The sequence below is a fragment of the Pithys albifrons genome, chromosome 14 (genome assembly GCF_047495875.1).
Source record: "Pithys albifrons albifrons isolate INPA30051 chromosome 14, PitAlb_v1, whole genome shotgun sequence".
NCBI lineage: Eukaryota > Metazoa > Chordata > Aves > Passeriformes > Thamnophilidae > Pithys > Pithys albifrons.
The window spans coordinates 20,652,386-20,678,910 of NC_092471.1; the positions used below are offsets into that span (position 1 = coordinate 20,652,386).

The window sequence follows — 26,525 nt, forward strand, 5'->3', positions numbered from 1 at the left end:
CCTTGGGTGTCCCCATCCCCTGGATGTCCCCTCTCCCTGGCTGTCCCCTCTCCTTGGGTGTCCCCTCTCCTTGGGTGTCCCCATCCCCTGGGTGTCCCCACTCAATCCCTGGTGGTGTTCCCTCGCCCTGGGTGTCCCCAACCCAGGGGTGTCCCCTCTCCCTGGGGCTGTCCCCACTCCCTGGCTGTCCCCTCTCCCTGGCTGTCCCCACTCCCTGGCTGTCCCCAACCCAGGGGTGTCCCCTCTCCCTGGCTGTCCCCTCTCCCTGGCTGTCCCCTCTCCTTGGGTGTCCCCTCTCCTTGGGTGTCCCCACTCCCTGGCTGTCCCCTCTCCCTGGCTGTCCCCTCTCCATGGGTGTCCCCTCTCCCTGGCTGTCCCCACTCCCTGGCTGTCCCCTCTCCCTGGCTGTCCCCACTCCCTGGCTGTCCCCAACCCAGGGGTGTCCCCTCTCCCTGGCTGTCCCCTCTCCTTGGGTGTCCCCTCTCCTTGGGTGTCCCCACTCCCTGGCTGTCCCCACTCCCTGGCTGTCCCCACTCCCTGGCTGTCCCCATCCCCTGGCTGTCCCCTCTCCCTGGCTGTCCCCTCTCCTTGGGTGTCCCCTCTCCTTGGGTGTCCCCACTCCCTGGCTGTCCCCTCTCCCTGGCTGTCCCCACTCCCTGGCTGTCCCCTCTCCATGGGTGTCCCCTCTCCTTGGGTGTCCCCACTCCCTGGCTGTCCCCTCTCCCTGGCTGTCCCCACTCCCTGGCTGTCCCCTCTCCATGGGTGTCCCCTCTCCTTGGGTGTCCCCACTCCATGGCTGTCCCCACTCCCTGGCTGTCCCCTCTCCCTGGCTGTCCCCACTCCCTGGCTGTCCCCTCTCCATGGGTGTCCCCACTCCCTGGCTGTCCCCATTCCCAGGCTGTCCTCTCTCCCTGGCTGTCCCCATTCCCTGGGTGTCCTCTCTCCCTGGGTGTCCCCATCCCCTGGGTGTCCCCATCCCTTAAGTGTCCCCATCCCCCAGGTGGGGCACCTGGCCATGGGGTGGGGTGGCTTTGGGCCCCAGCAGGGACACTCAGTGAGTTCTCAGCACCCTCACGTGCCCATGGCCTGAGCCTGAGCCTGTGCCACCTCCTTCCCACAGCCAGGACTCCCTGCCCAGAGATGCCCCCATGGCCCTGGCCCAGAGGAGCCACAGGGTGCCCTTCTACATGGACAGCTTGAACTACAACAGCACCAGGTGATGGGGCAGCCGTGGTGGCACTGGGGGAGATTCCATGAAATCTGGGGAGGAGAAGCCCAGCCAAGAGCTGGGAGAGGGAGGGATGGATTCCAAGGAGTGGCTGTGGGATCCAGGGGCACAGACCTGCCCTCAGACCACAGGGATGGGATCCACCCAGCTCTGGTCTCTGGAGATTCCCCCCATGTGGGATGCCAGGCCAGAGGGGCAGGAGAAGGCAGAGCTGGTTCCTGGCCAGGATTTGGCCTTTGCTGCAGGAAAAAGGAGCTCAAAGCACAGACAGGATCTGTGTCCCCAGAATGTCAGTGATGAAAGAGCTGAGCTGCTCCCAGGACAAGGCTCTGGGAAGGGCAGGAGGTGTCCAGGGTGGAATACCCTTCCCCTGGGCTTTCTGCTGTCCCTCCTGGCAGTGCCAGCCCATCCACATACGTGGGGCCACCAGTGTGTTGGGTCTGTACTGGGGACTGTTGTGGGTGTGAAGAGGAGGCACCAGACCCCTGGAGAGCCTTGGGATGGCTCCAGCCTCATCCCTGCCAGGCAAACAGAGCAGGTCTCACTGCTGAGCCAATGGGAAAAGTTGTTTTCCATCGTTGTGCCACCTTCCTGCAGCTGCCTGAGCTGGGGACAGTGCTGGTGGCTTTGGCCACCCTGTCCCAGCTCCTCCTCTCCTGCTGTCCCTCCTGGGCCACCCCACTCTGGAGCTGCTGCCACTCAGCCTGCCTGGCCCCTCCTGGGCTGGGCCTGTTGGTTTGCTCTATAACTGAGCCTTTTCCCAGTGCCATCTGCAGGGCAGCAGAGCTGCCCATGGCACCTGGAGAAGGGCAGAGGGGCAGCTTTGGGCCCAGCTATAAGGGCTGTAACACCAACCTGCCCTCCCAGCACAGGGCAGGTCCTCTCCTGCCTGCCAGCCTGGCCCCTGTCCTGGCTCACAGACCTTCCCTCTCCCTCCAGGCTCCTGTCTGGGTCCAGTGAGAGGCTCTGCAGCCCCCACCTTGGCCCAGCGGGCTCTGGGTACCAGCCTGACTCCAGCTCTGCAGGGTAAGGGGGCGAGGGGGGCACAACCAGCAGCAGGGGGTGGCACAGACACCCTGGGGGGATGGCACAGACACCCTGGGGGGATGGCACAGAGACACCCTGGGGGGATGGCACAGAGACACCCTGGCAGGATGGCACAGACACCCTGGAGGGATGGCACAGACACCCTGGGGAGATGGCACAGAGACACCCTGGGGAGATGGCACAGAGACACCCGGGGGGGATGGCACAGACACTCTTTGGGGGATGGCACAGACACTCTTTGGGGGATGGCACAGAGACACCCTGGGGAGATGACACAGACACCCTGGGGGGATGGCACAGAGACACCCTGGGGAGATGGCACAGACATCCTGGGGAGATGGCACAGAGACACCCTGGGGGGATGGCACAGAGACACCCTGAGGGAATGGCACAGACACCCTGAGGGAATGGCACAGAGACACCCTGGGGAGATGGCACAGACACCCTGGAGGGATGGCACAGAGACACCCTTGGGGGGGATGGCACAGACACCCTGGGGGGGGGGATGGCACAGACACCCTGGAGGGGATGGCACAGACACCCTGGGGGGGATGGCACAGACACCCTGGGGGGGGGGGATGGCACAGACACCCTGGGGGGGGGGGATGGCACAGACACCCTGGAGGGGATGGCACAGACACCCTGGGGGGGATGGCACAGAGACACCCTGGGGGGATGGCACAGAGACACCCTTGGGGGGATGGCACAGAGACACCCTGGGGGGATGGCACAGAGACACCCTTGGGGGGATGGCACAGAGACACCCTGGGGGGATGGCACAGAGACACCCTTGGGGGGATGGCACAGAGACACCCTGGGGGGATGGCACAGAGACACCCTGGGGGGATGGCACAGACACCCTGGGGGGATGGCACAGAGACACCCTTGGGGGAGATGGCACAGACACCCTGGGGGGGGGGGATGGCACAGACACCCTTGGGGGGGATGGCACAGACACCCTGGGGCGATGACACAGACACCCTGGAGGGATGGCACAGACACCCTGGGGGGAGATGGCACAGAGACACCCTGGGGGGATGGCACAGAGACACCCTGAGGGGGGGTGGCACAGACACCCTGGGGGGATGGCACAGAGACACCCTGGGGGGATGGCACAGACACCCTGGGGGGATGGCACAGAGACACCCTGGGGGGGGGGATGGCACAGACACCCTGGAGGGGATGGCACAGACACCCTGGGGGGGATGGCACAGAGACACCCTGGGGGGATGGCACAGAGACACCCTGGGGGAATGGCACAGAGACACCCTTGGGGGGATGGCACAGACACCCTGGGGGGGATGGCACAGAGACACCCTGGGGGGGATGACACAGAGACACCCTGGGGGGGATGGCACAGAGACACCCTGGGGGGATGGCACAGACATCCTGGGGGGATGGCACAGAGACATCCTGGGGGGATGGCACAGAGACACCCTGGGGGGATGGCACAGACACCCTGGGGGGATGGCACAGAGACACCCTGGGGGGATGGCACAGACACTCTTTGGGGGGATGGCACAGACACCCTGGGGGGATGGCACAGAAACACCCTGGGGGGAGATGGCACAGAGACACCCTGGGGGGATGGCACACAGACACCCTGGGGGAATGGCACAGACACCCTGGGGGGACAGCCCAGGACCCTGGCAGTGCCCATCCCTGTGCTGGCACTGCTGAGGCACCTCCAGCCCTGGGGCAGTTCTGGGCTCCTCAGACAAGACACTGAGGGGCTGGAGAGTGTCCAGGGAAGGGGCTGGAGCAGCAGGAGGGGCTGAGGGAGCTGGCAGGGCTCAGCCTGGAGAAAAGGTGGCTCAGGGGGCACCTTCTGGCTCTGCAATCCCCTGATAGATTCAAGGAGGGCATTTGGGCTCTGCTCCAGGGCACAGAGACAGGAGAGGGAACAGCCTCAGGCTGTGCCAGGGCAGGGGAATGTTGGATATTGGGGAAAATTCCTCCATGGAAAGGGTTGTCCAGCCCTGGCACAGCTGCCCAGGGCAGTGGGGGAGTCACTGTCCCTGGAGTGTTCTGAAAATAGGTGGATGTGACATTTGGGAATAGGATTTAGTGGTGCTGCTGGTCAGGGGTTGGACTTGATGACCTTAAAGCTCTTTTTCCAACCTTAATGGTTCCATGATCCTATGATTTGGACCACGGGACATTTCTCAGCCCCTTCTGGCTACGAGCACAGACATGGCCCTGGAGGGCAGAGCCCCAAAGGGAGAGCTGGGCTGGGGCCTTTTGTAGAGCCCAGGCCAGGGCTCTATGGGAGTTGTGTCTTTTCTCTCTGGTGGGGCAAGTTCAGGAATCCCCCACGGCACCTCCTGCAGGGTCAGGATGGGGCTCCCACCCATTCCACACCCTCCCCACACCTGTGGAACCTTCTGCAGGGTCAGGATGGGGCTCCCATTCCACACCCTCCCCACACCTGTGGGGCCTCAGGAACCTCCTGCAGGGTCAGGATGGGGCTCCCACCCATTCCACACCCTTCCCACAGCTGAGGGGCCTCAGGAACCTCCTGCAGGGTCAGGATGGGGCTCCCATTCCACACCCTCCTCACACCTGTGGGGCCTCAGGAACCTCCTGCAGGGTCAGGATGGGGCTCCTATTCCACACCCTCCCCACACCTGTGGGGCCTCCTGCAGGGTCAGGATGGGGCTCCCATTCCACACCCTCCCCACAGCTGTGGGGCCTCAGGAACCTCCTGCAGGGTCAGGATGGGGCTCCCACCCGTTCCACACCCTCCCCACAGCTGTGGGGCCTCAGGAACCTCCTGCAGGGTCAGGATGGGGCTCCCACCCGTTCCACACCCTCCCCACAGCTGTGGGGCCTCCTGCAGGGTCAGGATGGGGCTCACATTCCACACCCTCCCCACAGGTCTGGGGCTCTTGGGAGGCTCTGCCTTGTTGCCCATGGTGAGCAAGTCAGGCAGATCCCAGCAGGTGTGTCAGGCTGTGGTGGGGCTGTCACAGGACCCTGATGAGCAAGAAATCCTTCCCTGGGAGGGTGGGCAGGCCCTGGCACAGGTTGGGCAGAGCAGCTGTGGCTGCCCCATCCCTGGGACTGTCCCAGGCCAGGCTGGACAGGGCTTGGAGCACCCTGGGCTGGTGGGAGGTGTCCCTGCCCAGGGCAGGGGTGGATGAGCAGATGATCTTTTAAGATACTTCCCAACTCAAACCATTCTGAAATTCGTGTTTCTATGACATAGAAAGTGTCCTTTCTCAGTTGTTTTTTTTCTGTTGGTTTTTGTTTTGTTTTGGAGTTTTTTGTTTTGTTTTATTCTGGGGGATTTGGGGCTTTTTTTGTTGGGTTTTTTTTGGTTTTTGTTTGTTTGGTTGGTTTTGGTTTTTTGTTGGTTTTTTTGGTTTTTTTGTTTGTTTCTGGTTTTTTGTTGTTTTTTTAAGAGCTTTTCTTTGCTCAGCTGTGACAAGGCTTAGTTTGCTCGTGTAGGAGGAGAGGATTAATTGTGGCTCTCAGGCAGCAGGGAACACCCCCCGTGCAGAGCGAGCCTGCTGAGCCCCTGCCCTGCTTGGAGGCAGAGCCCGGGGCAGAGCTCAGTGAGGGCAGGGCTGGCACAGACAGGCCATGGAATTGCACAGGGGCAGGAATATGAATATGCAAAAGGAGCAGAAACATCCCCAGACAAACCAGCAGCAGTTTGTATGGAATGAAAACCCTGGGGATAGTTATTCCAGAGGCAGGGCAGTGCCGGAGCAGCGCTGTGCCCATCGGGGGTGGTGCCAAAGGAAGCTCAGCATGAGCCAGCAGAGTGTGCCCAGGTGGGCAAGAAGGCCAATGGCATCCTGGCCTGGCTCAGCAACGGGGTGGCAGCAGGCCCAGGGCAGTGACCCTTCCCCTGGACTCAGCACTGGGGAGGCCACACCTGGAGTGTTGTGTTCAGTTCTGGGCCCCTCAGGTCAGGAAAGAGATTGAGGGGCTGGAGCGGGGCCAGAGAAGAGCAACGAGGCTGGAGAAGGGACTGGATGTGGCACTGAGTGTCCTCTGAAACACCTCCAGGGACAGAGAATCCAACATGTCTTGATCCAAGCCCACTGTGATCACCAGCCCAGGGCACAGAGTGCCCCACTCTGTGCCCCACTCTGTGCCCCACTCTGTGCCCTGGGCTGGTGATCACAGTGGGGTTGGATCAAGGGTTGGATTTGATGATCTCAGAGGTCTCTTCCAACCCAACTGAGAAGAGCAACGAGGCTGGAGAAGGGACTGGAGCACAAGCCCTGTGGGGAGAGGCTGAGGGAGCTGGGGGTGTTCAGGCTGGAGAAGAGGAGGCTCAGAGGTGACCTCAGCACTGTCTGGAACTGCCTGAAGGGAAGTTGTGGCCAGGTGGGGGTTGGTCTCTTCTCCCAGGCACTCAGCAATAGGACAAGGGGGCACGATGGGCTCAAGCTCTGCCAGGGGAAATTGAAGTTGGAGAGCAGAAAGAAATTCTTTGCAGAGAGAGTGCTCAGGCATTGGAATGGGCTGCCCAGAGAGGGGGTGGATTCCCCATCCCTGGAGGTTTTTCAGCTGAGCTTGGCCGTGGCACTGAGTGCCATGATCTGGTAAAGGGACTGGAGTTGGACCAAGGGTTGGACTTGATGATCTCGGAGGGCTTTTCCAACCTGATCCATTCGATGATTCTCTAAAGGCAGAACCGCGGGCTCGGTGCGCTCCCCGCCCACATAATCCCGACACGAGCCGGGAAAGGCTTAGCCCGCCACAACCGCGGCTAACCGGATGAAAGGGTTCATTATGCAGCCCATTCTCTCTAATTAACTTGATTTGTTTCGGTGGGGTAATTAGAGGAGCGAATTAGCTGTTATTTAGCAGCGATGCCTGATAGGCAGGATTTATCCCGGAGCAGCAGCAGCAGCATCTTGCTCCGTGTCTCCGCACCCCGCTCCGTGTCCCCGCACCCCGCTCCGTGTCCCCGCACCCCGCTCCGTGTCCCCGCACCTCGCTCCGTGTACCCGCATCCTGCTCGGTGTTCCCGCCCCGTGTCCCCGCACCCCGCCCCGTGTCCCCGCTCCGTGTCCTCGCACCTCGCTCCGTGTACCCGCATCCTGCTCGGTGTTCCCGCTCCGTGTCCCCGCTCCATGTCCCCGCTCCGTGTCCCCGCACCCCGCTCCGTGTACCCGCATCCTGCTCGGTGTCCCCGCCCCGTGTCCCCGCACCCCGCCCCGTGTCCCCGCACCCCGCCCCGTGTCCTGCACCCCCGCCCCGTGTCCCGCACCCCCGCTCCGTGTCCCGCACCCCCGCCCCGTGTCCCGCACCCCCCGGGCCCGCTCCCCTCCGCTCCGCTCCTTTCTCACGCAAACCTTTCCCGTTCTGGTTCCTCAGGAGGGGGATCCTCTTTGTCAAGCAGTACGTGAACAGCGGCGGGGTCGGAGCCTCCCCGCGCTACGGCAGGTACGGGATGGAGGGGGCGGGACACGCGGGTGCCACCCACGGGGGGGGTCACCCACGGGAGTGCCACCCACGCGTGCAGAGCCCACCCCGCGGCTCTGCCCCCTCCTCACCGCACCCCGCAGCTAATTAGCCCTGGGGGATCATTAGGGAGCCGCGTTTGGGACTGGCTGGGATCCCTGCAGTGCCTTGTGCCACCTCTGTGGTGACAGAGGACCTGTGTCCCACAGCACTGTCCCATCACAGTGTCTCACCACAGTGTCCCACCCGCATCCCACCACTTCCCAGGGGGACATGTGTCCCACCAGTGTCCCACTACAGTGTCCCACCGCTCCTCAGGAGGACCTGTGTCCCACCACAATGTCCCACCTGTGTCTCACCACTTCCCAGGGGGACATGTGTCCCACCAGTGTCCCACTACAGTGTCCCACCACTCCTCAGGAGGACCTGTGTCCCACCACAGTGTCCCACCTGTGTCTCACCACTTCCCAGGGGAACCTGTGTCCCCCGACACTGTCCCACCGCTGTGTCCCACCAGTGCCCCACCTGCGTCCCACCACAGTCTCACCACAGTGTCCCACCTGCGTCCCACCCCTTCCCAGGAGGACCTGTGTCCCCCCACCTGTGTCCCCCCACAGTGTCCCACCCGTGTCCCCTGACACTGTCCCCCCTCAGTGTCCCACCTGTGTCCCCCCAGTGTCCCCCCCACAGTGTCCCACCTGTGTCCCCCCCACAGTGTCCCCCCACAGTGTCCCACCCGTGTTCCCCAACACTGTCCCCCCCTCAGTGTCCCACCGCTGTGTCCCACCAGTGTCCCCCCACCAGTGTCCCCCCACAGTGTCCCCCCAGTGTCCCACCAGTGTCCCCCCACAGTGTCCCACCTGTGTCCCCCCACAGTGTCCCACCACTGTGTTCCACCACTTCCCAGGAGGACTTGTGTCCCCCCCCAGTGTCCCCCCCACAGTGTCCCCCCACAGTGTCCCCCCACAGTGTCCCCCCACAGTGTCCCCCCACAGTGTCCCACCTGTGTCCCCCCCCAGTGTCCCCCCAGTGTCCCACCTGTGTCCCACCTGTGTCCCACTGCTCTCTGAGGTGGATGGAGACACCACACTGCAGGTTTTTTAGGCTCTCTGAGGCTTCACTGGCCACCTGAACACTTAAACAAGTGAATGGAATTGGTGAGGAAAATGTGGAGGTTGGGAGTTCTCACCTATAAAAAAAGTTATTTATGGGTTTGAATGAGCTTAAACCTTCAGTCTTTTGTGTTGTGCTCAAAGGTAACTGGGTGAAGCTGCTCCAGACTGGCCCCACTGGGACTGAGAGCAGGACTTGGCCCCATGCCCATCATCCTTCAGCGATGTGGCAGCCAGTTAAGCCCAGTCTGATGCCTTCCTGCTGGCACTGACCCTCTCTCAGTGCCCTGCTGGCACAGACCCCCCCTCAGTGCCCTGCTGGCACAGACCCTCTCTCAATGCCCTGCTGGCACTGACCCCTCTCTCAGTGCCCTGCTGGCACTGACCCTCTCTCGGTGCCCTGCTGGCACTGACCCTCTCTCAGTGCCCTGCTGGCACAGGCCCTCTCTCAGTGCCCTGCTGGCACTGACCCTCTCTCAGTGCCCTGCTGGCACTGACTCTCTCAGTGCCCTGCTGGCACAGACCCTCTCTCAGTGCCCTGCTGGCACAGACCCTCTCTCAGTGCCCTGCTGGCACTGACTCTCTCAATGCCCTGCTGGCACAGACCCCCCCTCAGTGCCCTGCTGGCACAGACCCTCTCTCAGTGCCATGCTGGCACTGACCCTCTCTCAGTGCCCTGCTGGCACTGACTCTCTCAATGCCCTGCTGGCACAGACCCCCCCCTCAGTGCCCTGCTGGCACTGGCCCTGTCTCAGTGCCCTGCTGGCACTGGCTCTCTCTCAGTGCCCTGCTGGCACTGGCTCTCTCTCAGTGCCCTGCGGGCACTGACCCTCTCTCGGTGCCCTGCTGGCACAGACCCTCTCTCAGTGCCCTGCTGGCACAGACCCCCCCTCAGTGCCCTGCTGGCACTGGCCCTCTCTCAGTGCCCTGCTGGCACAGGCCCTCTCTCAGTGCCCTGCTGGCACTGGCTCTCTCTCAGTGCCCTGCGGGCACTGACCCTCTCTCGGTGCCCTGCTGGCACAGACCCTCTCTCAGTGCCCTGCTGGCACAGACCCTCTCTCAGTGCCCTGCTGGCACAGATTCCCCCTCAGTGCCCTGCTGGCACAGACCCTCTCTCAGTGCCCTGCTGGCATTCCTGGGGGCTGAGCACAGACTGCAAACCTCCAGCCTGCCCCGGAGCTCAGCACAGCCTCTGTCAGCAGCCAGAGAGAATCCAGATATCCAGGACAGGCAGGCAGGGAGGGAACTCTCCTCTGGGGGAGCCCAGGGATGTGCTCCGTGCCTTTTCCTGCAGAATGGTGCAGGATTTGAGTTCTGTTGGCAATGAAAACAGGTTTTTAGGGGCCAGATGGAAATGTCAGGGCCCTGGTGAGGCCAGAGGGGTTTTGCTGGTGAGTGTGTTGGAGCCAGGATTTCACAGGGTGCTGGTCCAGCCACCAGTGCTGGATTTTGCCAGTGGAAAACACGTTGGAAAACATGTCTGGGACACAGCCTGGGCATGTCCTGACTGGACACACCCCGTGGCAGCAAAGCCCCTGCTCCCCCTCCTCCTCCTCCTCTCCTGCTCCTCCTCTCCTCCTCCTTCTCCTCTCCTCCTCCTCCTCCTCCTCCTCCTCCTCTCCTCATCCTCTCCTCATCCTCTCCTCATCCTCTCCTCCTCCTCTCCTCCTCCTCTCCTCCTCCTCCTCCTCCTCCTCCTCCTCCTCCTCCTCCTCCTCCTCCTCCTCCTCCTCTTCCTCCTCTCCTCCTCCTCTCCTCCTCCTCTCCTCCTCCTCTCCTCCTCCTCTCCTCCTCCTCCTCCTCCTCCTCCTCCTCCTCCTTCTCCTCCTCCTCCTCTCCTCCTCCTCTCCTCCCCCTCTCCTCCTCCTCCTCCTCCTCCTCCTCCTCTCCTCCTCCTCCTCCTCTCCTCCTCTCCTCCTCCTCCTCCTCTTCTGCTCCTCCTCTCCTCCTCCTCTCCTCCTCCTCCTCCTCCTCCTCTCCTGCTGCCCCTGTTTGTGTCCCTGCTCCCAGCCCCCCCAGTCCTGCCTTTTGTGACATTTTAATGAGAGAACCTGGTTCATGGAGGGCTCTGATGGCTGGCATGGAGTCAGGATATCCTGGAGAAGGGAGACAGCAAGAGGGAGAACCTTCCCTTTGCACTGGCCACGTTGTTGGCTCCTTTCAGCCCCTCCTGAGCTGCATTTCCCAGACCCTGAGGAAGGTGCTGCTTCCTCCTGCCCTCTCCCTCCTCCAGTGTGTTCCCAATGTCCTGAGAGGTGGAGGTAATGAAATGTCCCTCCTTCTGTCCTGTGCTGACCTGCTGGGAAGGAAACTTGGGGATCTTCTCCCCAAGAGGAGATGTTTGTGACATTCCAAATCGTTGGGTTCCTGGTTAATGGTTCCAGCTGGGATTCTCTTCCCACATCTCACTAAGTACTGATGTCTTCTCCACCTCCCTGGCAGCCTTGTGGACCTGAGTGACCTGGACAGAGCCAGCTACAGCCACCACAGTTACCTGTCCAGCACTCCCCTGCTCAGGTAGGACAGGTGGGGGCTGCCCTGGGGGGTTCAGCAAACTCTGAACCAGAACTGCCTTTGAGACTTTGCTTTTGGGGGATATTGGTGCGTGTTTGGGGAAACAGCAGCACGGAGGGTGAAAGATCTTTGGAAATACAGTGAGACTGACTCTAAGTCAGAGTCCAGAGGAGGCCCAGAAGGTGGTCAGAGGTGGAGGAGCAATGCTGGGAGGAAAGGCTGAAGGAATTGGGATTGTTCAGCCTGGAGAACAGAAGCTTTGGGGTGACCTGATTGTGCCTCCCCAGGACCTGAGGAGAACCTACAAAAAAGATGCAGAGAGACTATTTACAAGGGCCTGGAGTGGCAGGACAAGGGGAAGCAGCTTCCAACCAGAAGAGAGTGGGGTTAGATTGGATATTAGGAGGAATTCTTTGCTGGGAGGGTGGGCAGGCCCTGGCACAGGTGCCCAGAGCAGCTGTGGCTGCCCCATCCCTGGGAGTGTCCCAGGCCAGGCTGGACAGGGGCTTGGAGCAGCCTGGGCTGGTGGGAGGTGCCCTGCCCATGGCAGGGGGTGGATGAGATGAGTTTGCAGTTTCCTCCCAGCCCAACCCACTCTGTGATTCCAAGCTCCCTCCTGCCCTGCTGGTGTGTCTCTGCCCCCTGGGCAGTCCCTCTATGCTGTCCCTTGGCACAGTCACACCCCTGCGGGAGCAGCTGCTCACAGGGAGCGGGGCTGGGGCTTGGTAGAACCCCTGGCAGCAGAGCTGGCACTGCCAGCAGCTGGAGTGGCAGAGGAACCCCCCGTGCTGCCCTCCTGATGGCAAAAAATGCATCTAAATAAATAACTGCTAGGAAGCTTTTTGTCTTTTAGCAGCAAAGGGATTTATTGACAGCACTGGAGGCCCAGCCAGTTCATACTGGGCAAAACCTGCCTGCCTTGTTTGTGTAAAATGAGCCATTTATAGCCTTAAGTTCATCGTTAACACCTTCTAATTTCCATATTAGTGACTGGGTGGAATCTTTGGCAGAGCTTCCCTTTGGCCTGAAATGTGGGTGGTGTCTCCTGACTTCATCCCTCGGGTGGTCTTGAAGTGTCTTCATCACTGTTGGACTTTTCTTTGTTCAGTGACATGACCTGTCAAACTTGTAAAGTCTTGGCTTTAACTCCCCAAAATCCTGGGTTTAACTCTCCAAAATCTTGGCTTTAACTCCCCAAAATCTTGGCTTTAACTCTCCAAAATCCTGGGTTTAACTCTCCAAAGTCCTGGGTTTAACTCCCCAAAATCTTGGCTTTAACTCCCCAAAATCTTGGCTTTAACTCCCCCAAATCTTGAATCTTTACCATTATATTTTATTGAAGTGTCCAGCTGACTTTAGTGTGTGGCTTCTCACCCAGGGCAGGCTGGGCTCTGTCACTGCTGGACAGGCTGTGCCAGAGCAAAGGGACTCCAGCACCTTTTCCTGAGTTGAGCAGCTTTGCTGAGCAAACATTTTGCGAAGCAGAATTAGAAATTTCACAAAACTTGGGGTTTTTTGGGCTCTTTTCCCTCTCCCTCCCCAGGCCCAGCGAGCCCCTGTGCACCTACTGCGGGCGGGAGATCCGCGACTGCCCCAAGATCATCATCGAGCACCTCAACATCCACTGCCACGAGTTCTGCTTCAGGGTGAGCCCCCCCTGCTGCCAGGGCAGCTGGGTACCGGGCACTGGGCACCGGACAGGGCAGCTGGGCACCGGGCACTGGGGCAGCTGGGCACCGGGCACTGGGCACTGGGGCAGCTGGGCACCGGGGCAGCTGGGCACTGGGGCAGCTGGGCACCGGGCACTGGGCACCGGGCACTGGGCACTGGGGAGGGCAGCTGGGCACTGGGCACTGGGGCAGCTGGGCACTGGGGCAGCTGGGCACTGGACACTGGGGCAGCTGGGCACCGGGGCAGCTGGGCACTGGGCAGGGCAGCTGGGCACTGGGGCAGCTGGGCACTGGGCACTGGGGAGGGCAGCTGGGCACGGGGGCAGCTGGGCACTGGGCACTGGGGCAGCTGGGCACTGGGACAGCTGGGCACTGGGGCAGCTGGGCACTGGGGCAGCTGGGCACTGGGCACTGGGGGCAGTTGGGCACTAGGGCAGCTGGGCACTGGGCAGGGCAACTGGGCACTGGGGCAGCTGGGCACCGGGACAGCTGGGCACTGGGCAGGGCAGCTGGGCACCGGGCACTGGGCACTGGGGAGGGCAGCTGGGCACTGGGCACCGGGGCAGCTGGGCACTGGGCACTGGGGAGGGCAGCTGGGCACGGGGGCAGCTGGGCACTGGGCAGGGCAGCTGGGCACTGGGGCAGGGCAGCTGGGCACTGGGCACTGGGGCAGCTGGGCACCGGGGCAGCTGGGCACTGGGCACTGGGGCAGCTGGGCACCGGGGCACTGGGCACCGGGCACCGGGCACTGGGCACTGGGGAGGGCAGCTGGGCACCGGGGCAGCTGGGCACCGGGGCAGCTGGGCACTGGGGCAGCTGGGCACTGGGCACTGGGGCAGCTGGGCACTGGGGCAGCTGGGCACTGGGGCAGCTGGGCACTGGACACTGGGGCAGCTGGGCACCGGGGCACCGGACACTGGGCACCGGACACTGGGCACCGGGGCAGCTGGGCACTGAACAGGGCAGCTGGGCACTGGGGCAGCTGGGCACTGGGCACTGGGGCAGCTGGGCACCGGGCACTGGGCACCGGGCACTGGGGCACTGGGCACTGGGGAGGGCAGCTGGGCACTGGGCACCGGGCACTGGGCACCGGGGCAGCTGGGCACCGGGCACCGGGCACTGGGGCAGCTGGGCACTGGGCACTGGGGCAGCTGGGCACTGGGCACTGGGGCAGTTGGGCACTAGGGCAGCTGGGCACTGGGCAGGGCAACTGGGCACTGGGGCAGCTGGGCACCGGGACAGCTGGGCACTGGGCAGGGCAGCTGGGCACCGGGCACTGGGCACTGGGGAGGGCAGCTGGGCACTGGGCACCGGGGCAGCTGGGCACTGGGCACTGGGGAGGGCAGCTGGGCACGGGGGCAGCTGGGCACTGGGCAGGGCAGCTGGGCACTGGGGCAGGGCAGCTGGGCACTGGGCACTGGGGCAGCTGGGCACCGGGGCAGCTGGGCACTGGGCACTGGGGCACCGGGGCAGCTGGGCACTGGGGCACTGGGCACCGGGCACCGGGCACTGGGCACTGGGGAGGGCAGCTGGGCACCGGGGCAGCTGGGCACTGGGCACCGGGCACTGGGCACTGGGGCAGCTGGGCACTGGGGCAGCTGGGCACTGGACACTGGGGCAGCTGGGCACCGGGGCAGCTGGGCACTGGGCACCGGACACTGGGCACCGGGGCAGCTGGGCACTGAACAGGGCAGCTGGGCACTGGGGCAGCTGGGCACCGGGCACTGGGCACCGGGCACTGGGGCACTGGGCACTGGGGAGGGCAGCTGGGCACTGGGCACCGGGCACTGGGCACCGGGGCAGCTGGGCACCGGGCACCGGGCACTGGGGCAGCTGGGCACTGGGCACTGGGGCAGCTGGGCACTGGGGCAGCTGGGCACTGGGGCACCAGGCACTGGGCACTGGGGCACCAGGCACTGGGCACTGGGGCAGCTGGGCACTGGGGCAGCTGGACACTGGGGCATCTGGGCACTGGGCACCAGGCACTGGGCACTGGGGCAGCTGGGCACCAGGGGAGCTGGGCACTGGGCACCGGACACTGGGCACCGGGGCAGCTGGGCACTGAACAGGGCAGCTGGGCACTGGGGCAGCTGGGCACTGGGCACTGGGGCAGCTGGGCACCGGGTACTGGGGCAGCTGGGCACTGGGGCAGCTGGGCACTGGGCACCGGGCACTGGGCACTGGGGCAGCTGGGCACCGGGCACTGGGCACTGGGGCAGCTGGGCACTGGGCACTGGGCACTGGACAGGGCAGCTGGGCACTGGGGCAGCTGGGCACCGGGACAGCTGGGCACTGGGCAGGGCAGCTGGGCACCGGGCACTGGGCACTGGGGAGGGCAGCTGGGCACTGGGCACCGGGGCAGCTGGGCACCGGGGCAGCTGGGCACGGGGCAGCTGGGCACTGGGCACTGGGGCAGCTGGGCACTGGGGCAGCTGGGCACTGGGGAGGGCAGCTGGGCACTGGGCACCGGGCACTGGGCACCGGACAGGGCAGCTGGGCACTGGACAGGGCAGCTGGGCACCGGGGCAGCTGGGCACTGGGGCAGCTGGGCACCGGGGCAGCTGGGCACTGGGCAGGGCAGCTGGGCACTGGGCACCGGGGCAGCTGGGCACTGGGGCAGCTGGGCACTGGGCAGGGCAGCTGGGCACTGGGCACCGGGGCAGCTGGGCACCGGGGCAGCTGGGCACTGGGGCAGCTGGGCACTGGGGAGGGCAACTGGGCACTGGGCACCGGGCACTGGGCACTGGGGCAGCTGGGCACTGGGGCAGGTGGGCACTGGGCACTGGGGCAGCTGGGCACCGGGGAGGGCAGCTGGGCACCGGGCACTGGACACTGGGGAGGGCAGCTGGGCACCGGGCACTGGGCACTGGGGCAGCTGGGCACTGGGGCAGGTGGGCACTGGGCACCGGGGCAGCTGGGCACCGGGGCAGCTGGGCACTGGGGAGGGCAGCTGGGCACTGGGGCAGCTGGGCACTGGGGCAGCTGGGCACTGGACAGGGCAGCTGGGCACTGGGCAGGGCAGCTGGACACTGGGGCATCTGGGCACTGGACAGGGCAGCTGGGCACTGGGGCAGCTGCCAGCAGTGTTGGGTGTGCCCCCAGGTCCCAGGGGACAGTTGTGCCCCAAGGTGGCAGGAGGGACGGGGAGGGTGGCAGGAGGGACCGGGAGGGTGGCAGGAGGGATGGGGAGGGTGGCAGGAGGGACGGGGAGGGTGGCAGGAGGGACGGGGGAGGGTGGCAGGAGGGACGGGGAGGGTGGCAGGAGGGACGGGGAGGATGGCAGGAGGAGGGACGGGGAGGGTGGCAGGAGGAGGGACGGGGAGGGTGGCAGGAGGAGGGACGGGGAGGATGGCAGGAGGGATGGGGAGGATGGCAGGAGGGATGGGGAAGGTGGCAGGACAGGGACGGGGAGGGTGGCAGGAGGAGGGACGGGGAGGGTGGCAGGAGGGATGGGGAGGGTGGCAGGACAGGGACGGGGAGGGTGGCAGGAGGGATGGGGAGGGTGGCAGGACAGAGATGGGGAGGATGGCAGGAGGGATGGGGAGGATGGCAGGAGGGATGGGGAAGGTGGCAGGACAGGGACGGGGAGGGTGGCAGGAGGAGGGACGGGGAGAGTGGCAGGACAGGGATGGGGAGGGTGGCAGGACAGGGATGGGGAGGGTGGCAGGAGGGATGGGGATGGTGGCAGGAGGAGGGACGGGGAGGGTGGCAGGACAGGGACGGGGAGGGTGGCAGGAGGAGGGACGGGGAGGGTGGCAGGAGGGATGGGGAGGGTGGCAGGAGGGACGGGGAGGGTGGCAGGACAGGGACAGGGAGGGTGGCAGAAGGGATGGGGAGGGTGGCAGGAGGGATGGGGAGGGTGGCAGGAGGAGGGATGGGGAGGGTGGCAGGAGGAGGGATGGGGAGGGTGGCAGGACAGAGATGGGGAGGGTGGCAGGACAGGGATGGGGAGGGTGGCAGGAGGAGGGACGGGGAGGGTGGCAGGAGGGACGGGGAGGGTGGCAGGAAGAGGCTGCAGGGACATTTGGCTGTTGCAGGAAAGCTCAGCCTCCAAGTTCACGTCCTCACCCCTCACAAAATGCTGCCCAGACTGTTCTCTCCCTGCTGCCTTCACTGGGTGTCCAACCTCCCTGTTTTCCCTTGGACAGTGTGGGATTTGCCACAAAGCAATGGGAGATCTCCTGGATAAAATCTTCATCCACCGTGACATTGTCCACTGTGACAAGTGCTACGAGAAGCTCTTCTAGGTGAGTTTGCAGGGCCCCTTTTTCCTGGAGCCAGCAGGGTGGCAGGGGCAGAGCTCACAGCTCACTCCCTGAGGGGCATTTAAACCCTGAGAGATCCTCCTGTGGGAGAAGTGACTTTGTGGCAGAATGAGCTGGGGACACACTCGAGCTCTGAGGTGTCTCAGCTGAAACCAGAACTTGGTGACAAGCTGGCTGTGGTGCTTCCCTGGGGGTGACAGGCAGGGGCTGGCTCCAGTGAGGACAGAAATGTCCCTCAGAGGCACAGAGTCCTCTTGGAGGTGATTAAAGGCTCCTCCCTGTGCCCTGGGCTGACCTGGGTGGTTCAGAGCTGTCACACTCCTGACAAGGAGGCAGCACCTCAGTGGCAGGTGCAGGTGAAGATCCTTTGAGATGCAAACCTTTGGGGAAACTGGAGTTGGGCACTGCCAGCAAACCAGCAGGCAGTGGGTTGGACACGGGTTGGCTTTGTCTGGTTGTCTGGAGGGGGCAGGAGACACCAAGGAGGAGGGCAAGGGGCTCCTGCCTCACTGCTCCATGTGCCCCTCATGTGATGTGGCTGGCAGGGCTGTGCCACCCACCCCTGGGACCCCCACCCACCCCTGTGACCCCCACCCACCCCTGTGACCCCCACCCACCCCTGGGACCCCCACCCACCCCTGTGACCCCCACCCATCCCTGTGACCCCCACCTCTTGTTCCATGTGGGATCCATCCCTGTGACCTTCACCCATCCCTGTGCTCATCCCCCTGTTCCACGTGGCACCTGCCCCTGTGACCTCCACCCACCCCTGTGACCTCCACCCCCTGTTCCATGTGGGATCCATCCCTGTGCTCATCCCCCTGTTCCATGTGGGACCCACCCCTGTGACCTCCACCCACCCCTGTGACCTCCACCCACCCCTGGGACCTCCACCCCCTGTTCCATGTGGGATCCATCCCTGTGCTCATCCCCCTGTTCCATGTGGGACCCACCTCTGTGACCCCCACCCACCCCTGTGACCTCCACCCACCCCTGTGACCTCCACCCACCCCTGTGACGCCCCTCCTCTTGTTCCATGTGGGATCCATCCCTGTGACCTCTACCCACTCCTGTGGCCTCCACCGACTCCTGGGACCCCCACCCACTCCTGGGACCCCCACCCACCCCTGTGACCTCCACCCACCCCTGGGACCCCCACCCCTTGTTCCATGTGGGATCCATCCCTGTGACCCCCACCCATCCCTGTGACCCCCACCCATCCCTGTGACCTCCACCCATCCCTGTGACCCCCACCCCTTGTTCCATGTGGGATCCATCCCTGTGACCCCCACCCATCCCTGTGACCCCCACCCATCCCTGTGACGTCCACCCATCCCTGTGACCCCCACCCCTTGTTCCATGTGGGATCCATCCCTGTGACCCCCACCCATCCCTGTGACCTCCACCCATCCCTGTGACCCCCACCCCTTGTTCCATGTGGGATCCATCCCTGTGACCTCCACCCATCCCTGTGACCTCCACCCATCCCTGTGACCTCCACCCATCCCTGTGACCCCCACCTCTTGTTCCATGTGGGATCCATCCCTGTGCTCATCCCCCTGTTCCACGTGGCACCCACCCCTGTGCTCACTGCCCTCTCTCTGCTTCCAGGGGCCTGCAGGGCTGGGCAGGGAGCCCATGGAAGTGCCCACAGCACACACTGGAATTCAGCTCACAGCTCCTGGCTGGCCAACACGCTCCTGCTCCTGCTCTCCTGCAGTTCCCTCCCCTCCCTCTCCCTGCCCCGTGGCCATGAGTGAGCCTGGCACCCACAGGTGGCACTGTCACCCAGGGGATGGCAATGAGACGGGGCAGCCTCACCCTCCAAGAGGAGGTTTTCCAGAGGTGCTGACCCCCCTGCCTGGCCTGACCAGCAGGAAGATCCCCAGTGTTCCCAGTGCTGACTGGGAGTCAGGCAGAGCTCCTCAGGCTGTGGGAGCTGCTTGCCCCAAACCTTTCCTGACTGGATTTTCCTTCTTTCCATGTGCAGCTCAGGCTGTGGGAGCAGCCACATGGGCACAGGAAGCCTTAAACACTAAATTTGGGTTCTTGGGAGGGTCTGAATTCTTACCAAAAACCTATTGCTGCTTCTTTCCCCCCCCAAAGCCAGGCTAGAAACAGCTCCTGCCCGATTTCCATGTGCTGTCCATGGGATTCCAGGAGCTGACTTGCTGTGCTCTGATGGTGTGCCAGCTTTAACTCCCTCCCTGCCTCCCCCAGTGGGCAGCAGGGCTGTGCTGCTGCTGGCAGGGAGACCACACTGCCCTTCCCTGCTCCTTTAACCTCTGCCACACCAGGGGCACCCCCATCCATTCCCCCCGGAGCTCCCCTGGAGTGCCCCTGGAATGCCAGTCCTGCCCCAGTGCCTCCCACTGCTGGGAATCATGGACAGCACAAACACTCCCAGAATGGAACCTCCAGCAGGTGCTGCAGCCCCAGAAAACCAGAATTGTGGCATTTCAGCTCTTCATTCAGGAATTCTGGGTATGCACACCCAGTCCCATCCCAGGCACAGACCTCACCAAGGCAGAGTTTAAACTGGGTTTGTGCAGCTGGGCCAGGAAGTTCCTTTCCTGCAGGATGGTCCAGGTGGTGTGGCTGGGTTGGGCTGGTCGTTTTTGGGTTTTTTTGGTTGGTCAATTTTTGGGGTTTTTTGATTGGTCAATTTTGGGGGTTTTTTTTGGTTGGTCAATTTTTGGGTTTTTTGGTTGGTCAGGTTTTGTTTGTTTGGTCAGTTTTTGGGAGTTTTTGGTTGGTCAGTTTTTTGGGTGTTTTTTGGTTGGTCAGGATTTTTTTTTTTTTGGTCAGTTTTTGGTTGGTCAGTTTTTGGGTTTTTTTGGTTGATCAGTTTTGGAGTTTTGTTTTTTTTGTTGGTCAGTTTTTTGGGGTTGTTTTGGTTGGTCAGTTTTGGGGGGTTTTTGTGGTTTTTTTCGTTAGTCAGGTTTTTTGGGTTGTTTTGGTGGGTCAGTTTTGGGTTTTTTTTTGGTTGGTCAGTTTTGGGGGGTTTTTTGGTTTTTTTTCGTTGGTCAGTTTTTTGTTTTGTTTTTTTTTGTTGTTTGTTTGGTCAGGTTTTGGGGGCTTTTGGTTGGTCAGTTTTTTTGGGGTTTTTTCGTTGGTTTTTTGGGGGTTTTTTGGTTGGTCAGGATTTTTTTTTGGTTGGTCAGTTTTTGGGGTTTTTTGTGTCTTTTTTTGGTGGGTCAGTTTTTTTGGGTTGTTTTGGTTGGTCAGTTTTGGGGGTTTTTGGTTGGTCAGTTTTTGGTTGTTTTTTTTTTTGGTTGGTCAGTTTTGGGGTTTTTTTGTTGGTCTGTTTTTTGGGTTTTCTTTGGTTGGTCAGTTATGGGGGTTTTTTGTGTTTTTTTTTTGGTTAGTCAGGTTTTTTGGGTTGTTTTGGTTGGTCAATTTTTGGGTTTTTTTGGTTGGTCAATTTTGGGTTTTTGGGTTTTTTTGGTTGGTCAGGTTTTTTTTGTTTGATCAGTTTTTTGGGGTTTTTTGGTTGGTCAGGACTTTTTTTGTTTGTTTGGTCAGTTTTTGGGTTTTCTTTGGTTGGTCAGTTTTTGGTTGGTCAGTTTTTGGGTTGTTTTGGTTGGTCAGTTTTGAGTTTTTTGGTTGGTCAGGACTTTTTTTGTTTGTTCAGTTTTTGGTTTTTGTTTTTTTTGTTGGTCAGTTTTTTGGGGTTGTTTTGGTTGGTCAGTTTTGGGGTTTTTTTCGTTGGTCAGTTTTTGTTTGTTTTTTTTTTTTGTTGGTCAGTTTTTTGGGGTTTTTGGGGTTTTTTTTGGTTGGTCAATTTCTGGGGTTTTTTGTGTCTTTTTTTTGGTTAGTCAGGTTTTTTGGGTTGTTTTGGTGGGTCAGTTTCTGGGGGTTTTGGTTGGTCAGGATTTTTTTTTTTTGTTTGGTCAGTTTTTGGGTTTTCTTTGGTTGGTCAGTTTTTGGTTGGTCAATTTTTGGGTATTTTTGGTTGGTCAGGTTTGGGTTTTTTGGTTGGTCAGGGTTTTTTTTGTTGGTCAGTTTTTGGGGTGTTTTTTTGGTTTTTTTTTTGGTTAGTCAGTTTTTTGGGGGTTTTTTGGTTGGTCAGGATTTTTTTTTTTTCGTTGGTCAGTTTTTGGTTGGTCAGTTTTTGGGTTGTTTTGGTTGATCAGTTTTGGGGTTTTTTTGGCTGGTCAATTTTTGGTTTTTTTTGGTTGGTCAGGGTTTTTTTGTTTGATCAGTTTCTGGGTTTTGTTTTTTTTGTTGGTCAGTTTTGGGGGTTTTTTGTTTGGTCAGTTTTTGGAGTTTTTTGTTGGTCAGTTTTGAGGGGTTTTTTTTTGGTTGATCAGTTTTTTGGTGTTTTTTGGTGGGTCAGTTTCTGGGTTTTTTTGTGTCTTTTTTTGGTGGGTCAGTTTTTTTGAGTTGTTTTGGTTGGTCAGTTTTTGGGGGTTTTTGTTGGTTTTTTTTTGGTTGGTCAGTTTTTTTGGGGTTGTTTTGGTTGGTCAATTTTGGGGGTTTTTTTGGGTTTTTTTTCGTTGGTCAGTTTTTTGTTTTGTTTTTTTTTTTTTGTTTGTTTGGTCAGTTTTTGGAGGCTTTTGGTTGGTCAGTTTTTTGGGGGTTTTTTCGTTGGTTTTTTGGGGGTTTTTTGGTTGGTCAGGATTTTTTTTTGTTTGGTCAGTTTTTGGTGTTTTTTGGTTGCTCAGTTTTTGGGGTTTTTTGTGTCTTTTTTTGGTGGGTCAGTTTTTTTGAGTTGTTTTGGTGGGTCAGTTTTGGGGGTTTTTGGTTGGTCAGGATTTTTTTTTTTGTTTGTTTGGTCAGATTTTGGGTTTTCTTTGGTTGGTCAGTTTTTGGTTGGTCAGTTTTTGGGTTGTTTTGGTTGGTCAGTTTTGAGTTTTTTGGTTGGTCAGGACTTTTTTTGTTTGTTCAGTTTTTGGTTTTTGTTTTTGTTGGTCAGTTTTTTGGGGTTGTTTTGGTGGGTCAGTTTTTGGGGTTTTTTGGTTGGTCAGGATTTTTTTTTTGTTTGTTTGGTCAGTTTTTGGGGGCTTTTGGTGGGTCAGTTTTGGGGTTTTTTTGGTTGGTCAGTTTTTGGGGTTTTTTTGGTTGGTTTGTTTGGTCAATTTTTGGGTTTTTTTGGTTGGTCAGGATTTTTTTTTTGTTTGTTTGGTCAGTTTTTGGTTGGGTTTTTTTTTTGGTTGGTCAGTTTTTGGGGGTTTTTTGGGTTTTTTTGTTGGTCAGTTTTTTGGTTGTTTTTTTTTTTGGTTTGGTTGGTCAGTTTTGGGGTTTTTTGATTGGTCAGTTTTGGGGTTTTTTTGGTTGGTCAGTTTTTGGGGGTTTTTTGGGGTTTTTTGGTTGGTCAGTTTTTGGGGGTTTTTTGGGGTTTTTTGTTGGTCAGTTTTTTGGGGTTTTTTTGGGTTTTTTTGTTTGTTTGGTTGGTCAGTTTTGGGGTTTTTTTGTTGGTCAGTTTTTTGGGTTTTTTTGGTTTTTTTTTTTGGTTTGGTTGGTCAGTTTTGGGTTTTTTTTATTGGTCAGTTTTTTGGGTTTTTTTGGTTTTTTTTGTTTGGTTGGTTGGTCAGTTTTGGGGTTTTTTGGTTGTTTTTTTTTTTGGTTTGGTTGGTCAGTTTTTGGGGTTTTTTGATTGCTCAGTTTTTGGGGGTTTTTTTGGTTGGTCAGTTTTTTGGGTTTTTTTGGGTTTTTTTGTTTGTTTGTTTGGTCAGTTTTTGGGGTTTTTTGGTTGGTCAGTTTTTGGGGTTTTTTGATTGCTCAGTTTTTGGGGTTTTTTGATTGCTCAGTTTTTGGGGGTTTTTGGTTGCTCAGTTTTTGAGCACTAACTGCAGCAATCAGATTTCAGAGCAGCACCTGAATAGCATGAAAATCACAATAATTGAGAATAACATCCAGGTGGCCCATTGCCCAGATATTCTACAGCTCCCAGGCTGCCTAAAAAACGCCCACAAATCACTGTACAAAGTCAGAAATGGATAAAAAATCCCAAAAAAGTATTTATTGACAGGACTGAGGAGCTGATCTAAGGGTGTGTTCTGTGAGCACCTTCAGAGCCCAACCAGCCACTGCTCCCTTTGAAAAGGCCAGACCTGGTTTGTGTCTGAAGGCAGATCTGCAACCCCCTGGCACAATCAGGGCACAGCACACCCTGGCACAGCCCAGCAGGGGCAATCCTGGGCACCAAATCCTGGAAGTCAAACTCGGGGCCCTAAAAGCATCCAGGGTTACTGTTTTCCCTTGGGAAGCATCAGGAATCACAGAGCCATGGAAGCCCAGGATGGGATGGGTGGGAAGGGACCTCAAAGCCCATCCAGTGCCACCCCTGCCATGGGCAGGGACACCTCCCACCAGCCCTGTCCGACCCTGGGGCAGCCACAGCTGCTCTGCCCAACCTGTGCCAGGGCCTGCCCACCCTCCCAGGGAAGGGTTTATGGAAACCACATCCAGAAGTTTGTTACTGGGACCAGTCCCAGCCCCACTGAGGCCATGGGGGGGATTGTTTAAAGCACCAAAGCAGAAGTGCCTGTGCCAGAGGTGCACTTGGAGAAGATGAGCTGCAGAAATACCCCATTCCCTGATCCCGGAGTTCCTGGATGGTCCCAGAGTTCCCTGGATGGTCCCAGAGTTCCTGGGTGGTCCCAGAGTTCCTGGATGGTCCCAGAGCTCCCTGGGTGGTCCCAGAGTCCCTGGATGGCTCCAGAGTTCCCTGGGTGGTCCCAGAGCTCCCTGGATGGCTCCAGAGTTCCCTGAATGGTCCCAGAGTTCCCTGGATGGTCCCAGAGTTCCCTGGATGGTCCCAGAGTTCCCTGGATGGTCCCAGACTTGCTGGGTGGTCTCAGAGTTTCTGGATGGTCCCAGAGTTCCTGGATGGTCCCAGAGCTCCCTGGATGGTCCCAGAGCTCCCTGGATGGCTCCAGAGTCCCGGGCTGGTCCCAGAGTTCCTGGATGGTCCCAGAATTCCCTGGATGGTCCCAGAGATCCCTGGGTGGTCCCAGAGTTCCCTGGATGGTCCCAGAGTTCCCTGGATGGTCCCAGAGATCCCTGGGTGGTCCCAGAGTCCCTGGGTGGTCCCAGAGTCCCTGGGTGGTCCCAGAGTTCCTGGATGGTCCCAGAGTTCCCTGGGTGGTCCCAGAGTTCCTGGATGGTCCCAGAGTTCCCTGGGTGGTCCCAGAGTTCCTGGATGGTCTCAGAGCTCCCTGGATGGTCCCAGAGTTCCCTGGATGGTCCCAGAGCCCCTGGGTGGTCCCAGAGTTCCCTGGGTGGTCCTGGAGTCCCTGGGTGGTCCCAGAGTTCCCTGGATGGTCCCAGAGCCCCTGGGTGGTCCCAGAGTTCCTGGATGGTCCCAGAGCTCCCTGGGTGGTCCCAGAGTCCCTGGATGGCTCCAGAGTTCCCTGGGTGGTCCCAGAGTTCCCTGGGTGGTCCCAGAGCTCCCTGGATGGCTCCAGAGTTCCCTGGATGGTCCCAGAGTTCCCTGGGTGGTCCCAGAGTTCCCTGGGTGGTCCCAGAGTTCCTGGATGGTCCCAGAGTTCCTGGATGGTCCCAGAGCTCCCTGGATGGCTCCAGAGTTCCCTGGATGGCTCCAGAGTTCCCTGGGTGGTCCCAGAGTCCCTGCTGTGCACAGGGAGCAGGATTTGTCCCTGTTCTGCCCCGTCTCCCCTCTGCTCCGTGTCTCCTGCAGGAATTGTCCCACCCCACTCAGCTCTAATAAACAGCCTTAGCTCACCTGTCCCTCCCTCACCTGTGTCTCACCCACCCCTGTCAGTGCCCTCTGAGCTCATGGGCTGTGCCATCTGTGCCCCTTGCTGGCCCATCCAGAGCCACCCGAGGCACTGAGGGGCAGCAGCAGCAGCAGGAGCACAACACAAGGTGTCCTCAAAGGCAGGGTGGGCTCAGCAGTCTGGTGTCCTCCACAGATTTCACTCTGCCTGCCCTATAAAGCTGTGATTGCCTGGGGGGAGGGAGCCCTGGTGCCCAGGGCTGAGTGTTTGGGAGAGGCTGAGGGAGCTGGGGGGGCTCAGCTGGAGAAAAGGAGGCTCAGGGGGCACCTTCTGGCTCTGCAATCCCTGCCAGGATGGGGAGTTGGGGGGGTCAGGCTGTGCTCCAGGAACAGGGACAGGAGGAGAGGGCACGGCCTCAGGTTGGGCCAGGGGAGGGGCAAGGGGGGATATTGGGGAAACGGGGAGAGGCTGAGGGAGCTGGGGGGCCTCAGGGGGCACCTTCTGGCTCTGCAATCCCTGCCAGGAGGGGGGAGCCAGGACAGGGGTCGGGCTGTGCTCCAGGAACAGGGACAGGAGGAGAGGGAATGGCCTCGGGCAGGGGGGATATTGGGGAAACGGGGAGAGGCTGAGGGAGCTGGGGGTGTTCAGGCTGGAGAAGAGGAGGCTCAGAGGTGACCTCAGCACTGTCTGGAACTGCCTGAAGGGAAGTTCTGGCCAGGTGGGGGTTGGTCTCTTCTCCCAGGCACTCAGCAATAGGACAAGGGGGCACGATGGGCTCAAGCTCTGCCAGGGGAAATTGAAGTTGGAGAGCAGAAAGAAATTCTTTGCAGAGAGAGTGCTCAGGGATTGGAATGGGCTGCCCAGAGAGGGGGTGGATTCCCCATCCCTGGAGGGTTTTCAGCTGAGCTTGGCCATGGCACTGAGTGCCATGATCTGGTAAAGGGACTGGAGTTGGACCAAGGGTTGGACTTGATGATCTCAGAGGGCTTTTCCAACCCAATCCATTCTGTGATTTTGTGATTCTATGGATGTGGCACTGAGGGAGAATCCACCATGTCTTGATCCAACCATGTCTTGATCCAACCCCACTGTGATCACCATGTCTTGATCCAACCATGTCTTGATCCAACCCTACTGTGATCACCAGCCCAGGGCACGGAGTGCCCTGGGCTGGTGATCACAGTGGGGTTGGATCAAGGGTTGGACTTGATCTCGGAGGGCTTTTCCAACCCAATCCATTCTATGATTTCCTGGGCTCAGAGAACTTCCAGCCACTCCTGTGTGTGGCATCACAAAGGATTCCATGGCATCTGCCCCCTGAAAAACCTGGATCACCCACAAGGAACCTGCAGCTGTTCTGGAAATGTTACACTTCATGAGTTTTTTTGGCCTGAGCTCCCCATATTCCCTCACTCCCATCTCCCCCTCACTCCCATATCCCCTCATTTGGAACAATTACTGACTCACCCCTTATAAACAAAAAGAAATGACTTATTTAAGGAGGTAACTCTCCCATTTCCTGGTATCACCATGGATTTCTGGGGAAGGGTGACCTGCACTTGGATTCCTCCCCACAAGGT

The 26,525-nt window shown here is 59.7% G+C and overlaps 2 protein-coding genes across 6 annotated transcripts in view; both read left to right on the forward strand.

Moving 5' to 3' along the window:
- The window catches only part of ZNF185 (zinc finger protein 185 with LIM domain), a 72,373-nt gene extending 53,058 nt beyond the window's left edge, over positions 1–19,315 (forward strand). For all 5 annotated transcript variants that reach the window (XM_071569227.1, XM_071569228.1, XM_071569230.1 and 2 more), the window contains 7 exons: positions 1,121–1,216; positions 2,168–2,254; positions 7,613–7,681; positions 11,254–11,328; positions 12,869–12,971; positions 17,144–17,242; positions 18,872–19,315. In XM_071569227.1, the coding sequence (XP_071425328.1) occupies positions 1,121–1,216; positions 2,168–2,254; positions 7,613–7,681; positions 11,254–11,328; positions 12,869–12,971; positions 17,144–17,242 (529 nt within the window). In that variant the 3' untranslated portion in view covers positions 18,872–19,315. The remainder of the gene's footprint in view (positions 1–1,120; positions 1,217–2,167; positions 2,255–7,612; positions 7,682–11,253; positions 11,329–12,868; positions 12,972–17,143; positions 17,243–18,871) is intronic.
- LOC139678378 (NADH-ubiquinone oxidoreductase chain 5-like) lies at positions 19,013–24,949 on the forward strand. The gene is made up of 3 exons (XM_071569161.1): positions 19,013–19,016; positions 21,552–21,712; positions 21,975–24,949. The coding sequence occupies exons 1-3, from the start codon at positions 19,013–19,015 to the stop codon at positions 22,857–22,859; spliced, it is 1,050 nt and encodes a 349-aa protein (XP_071425262.1). The 3' UTR covers positions 22,860–24,949.
- Positions 24,950–26,525: the final 1,576 nt, after the last annotated feature.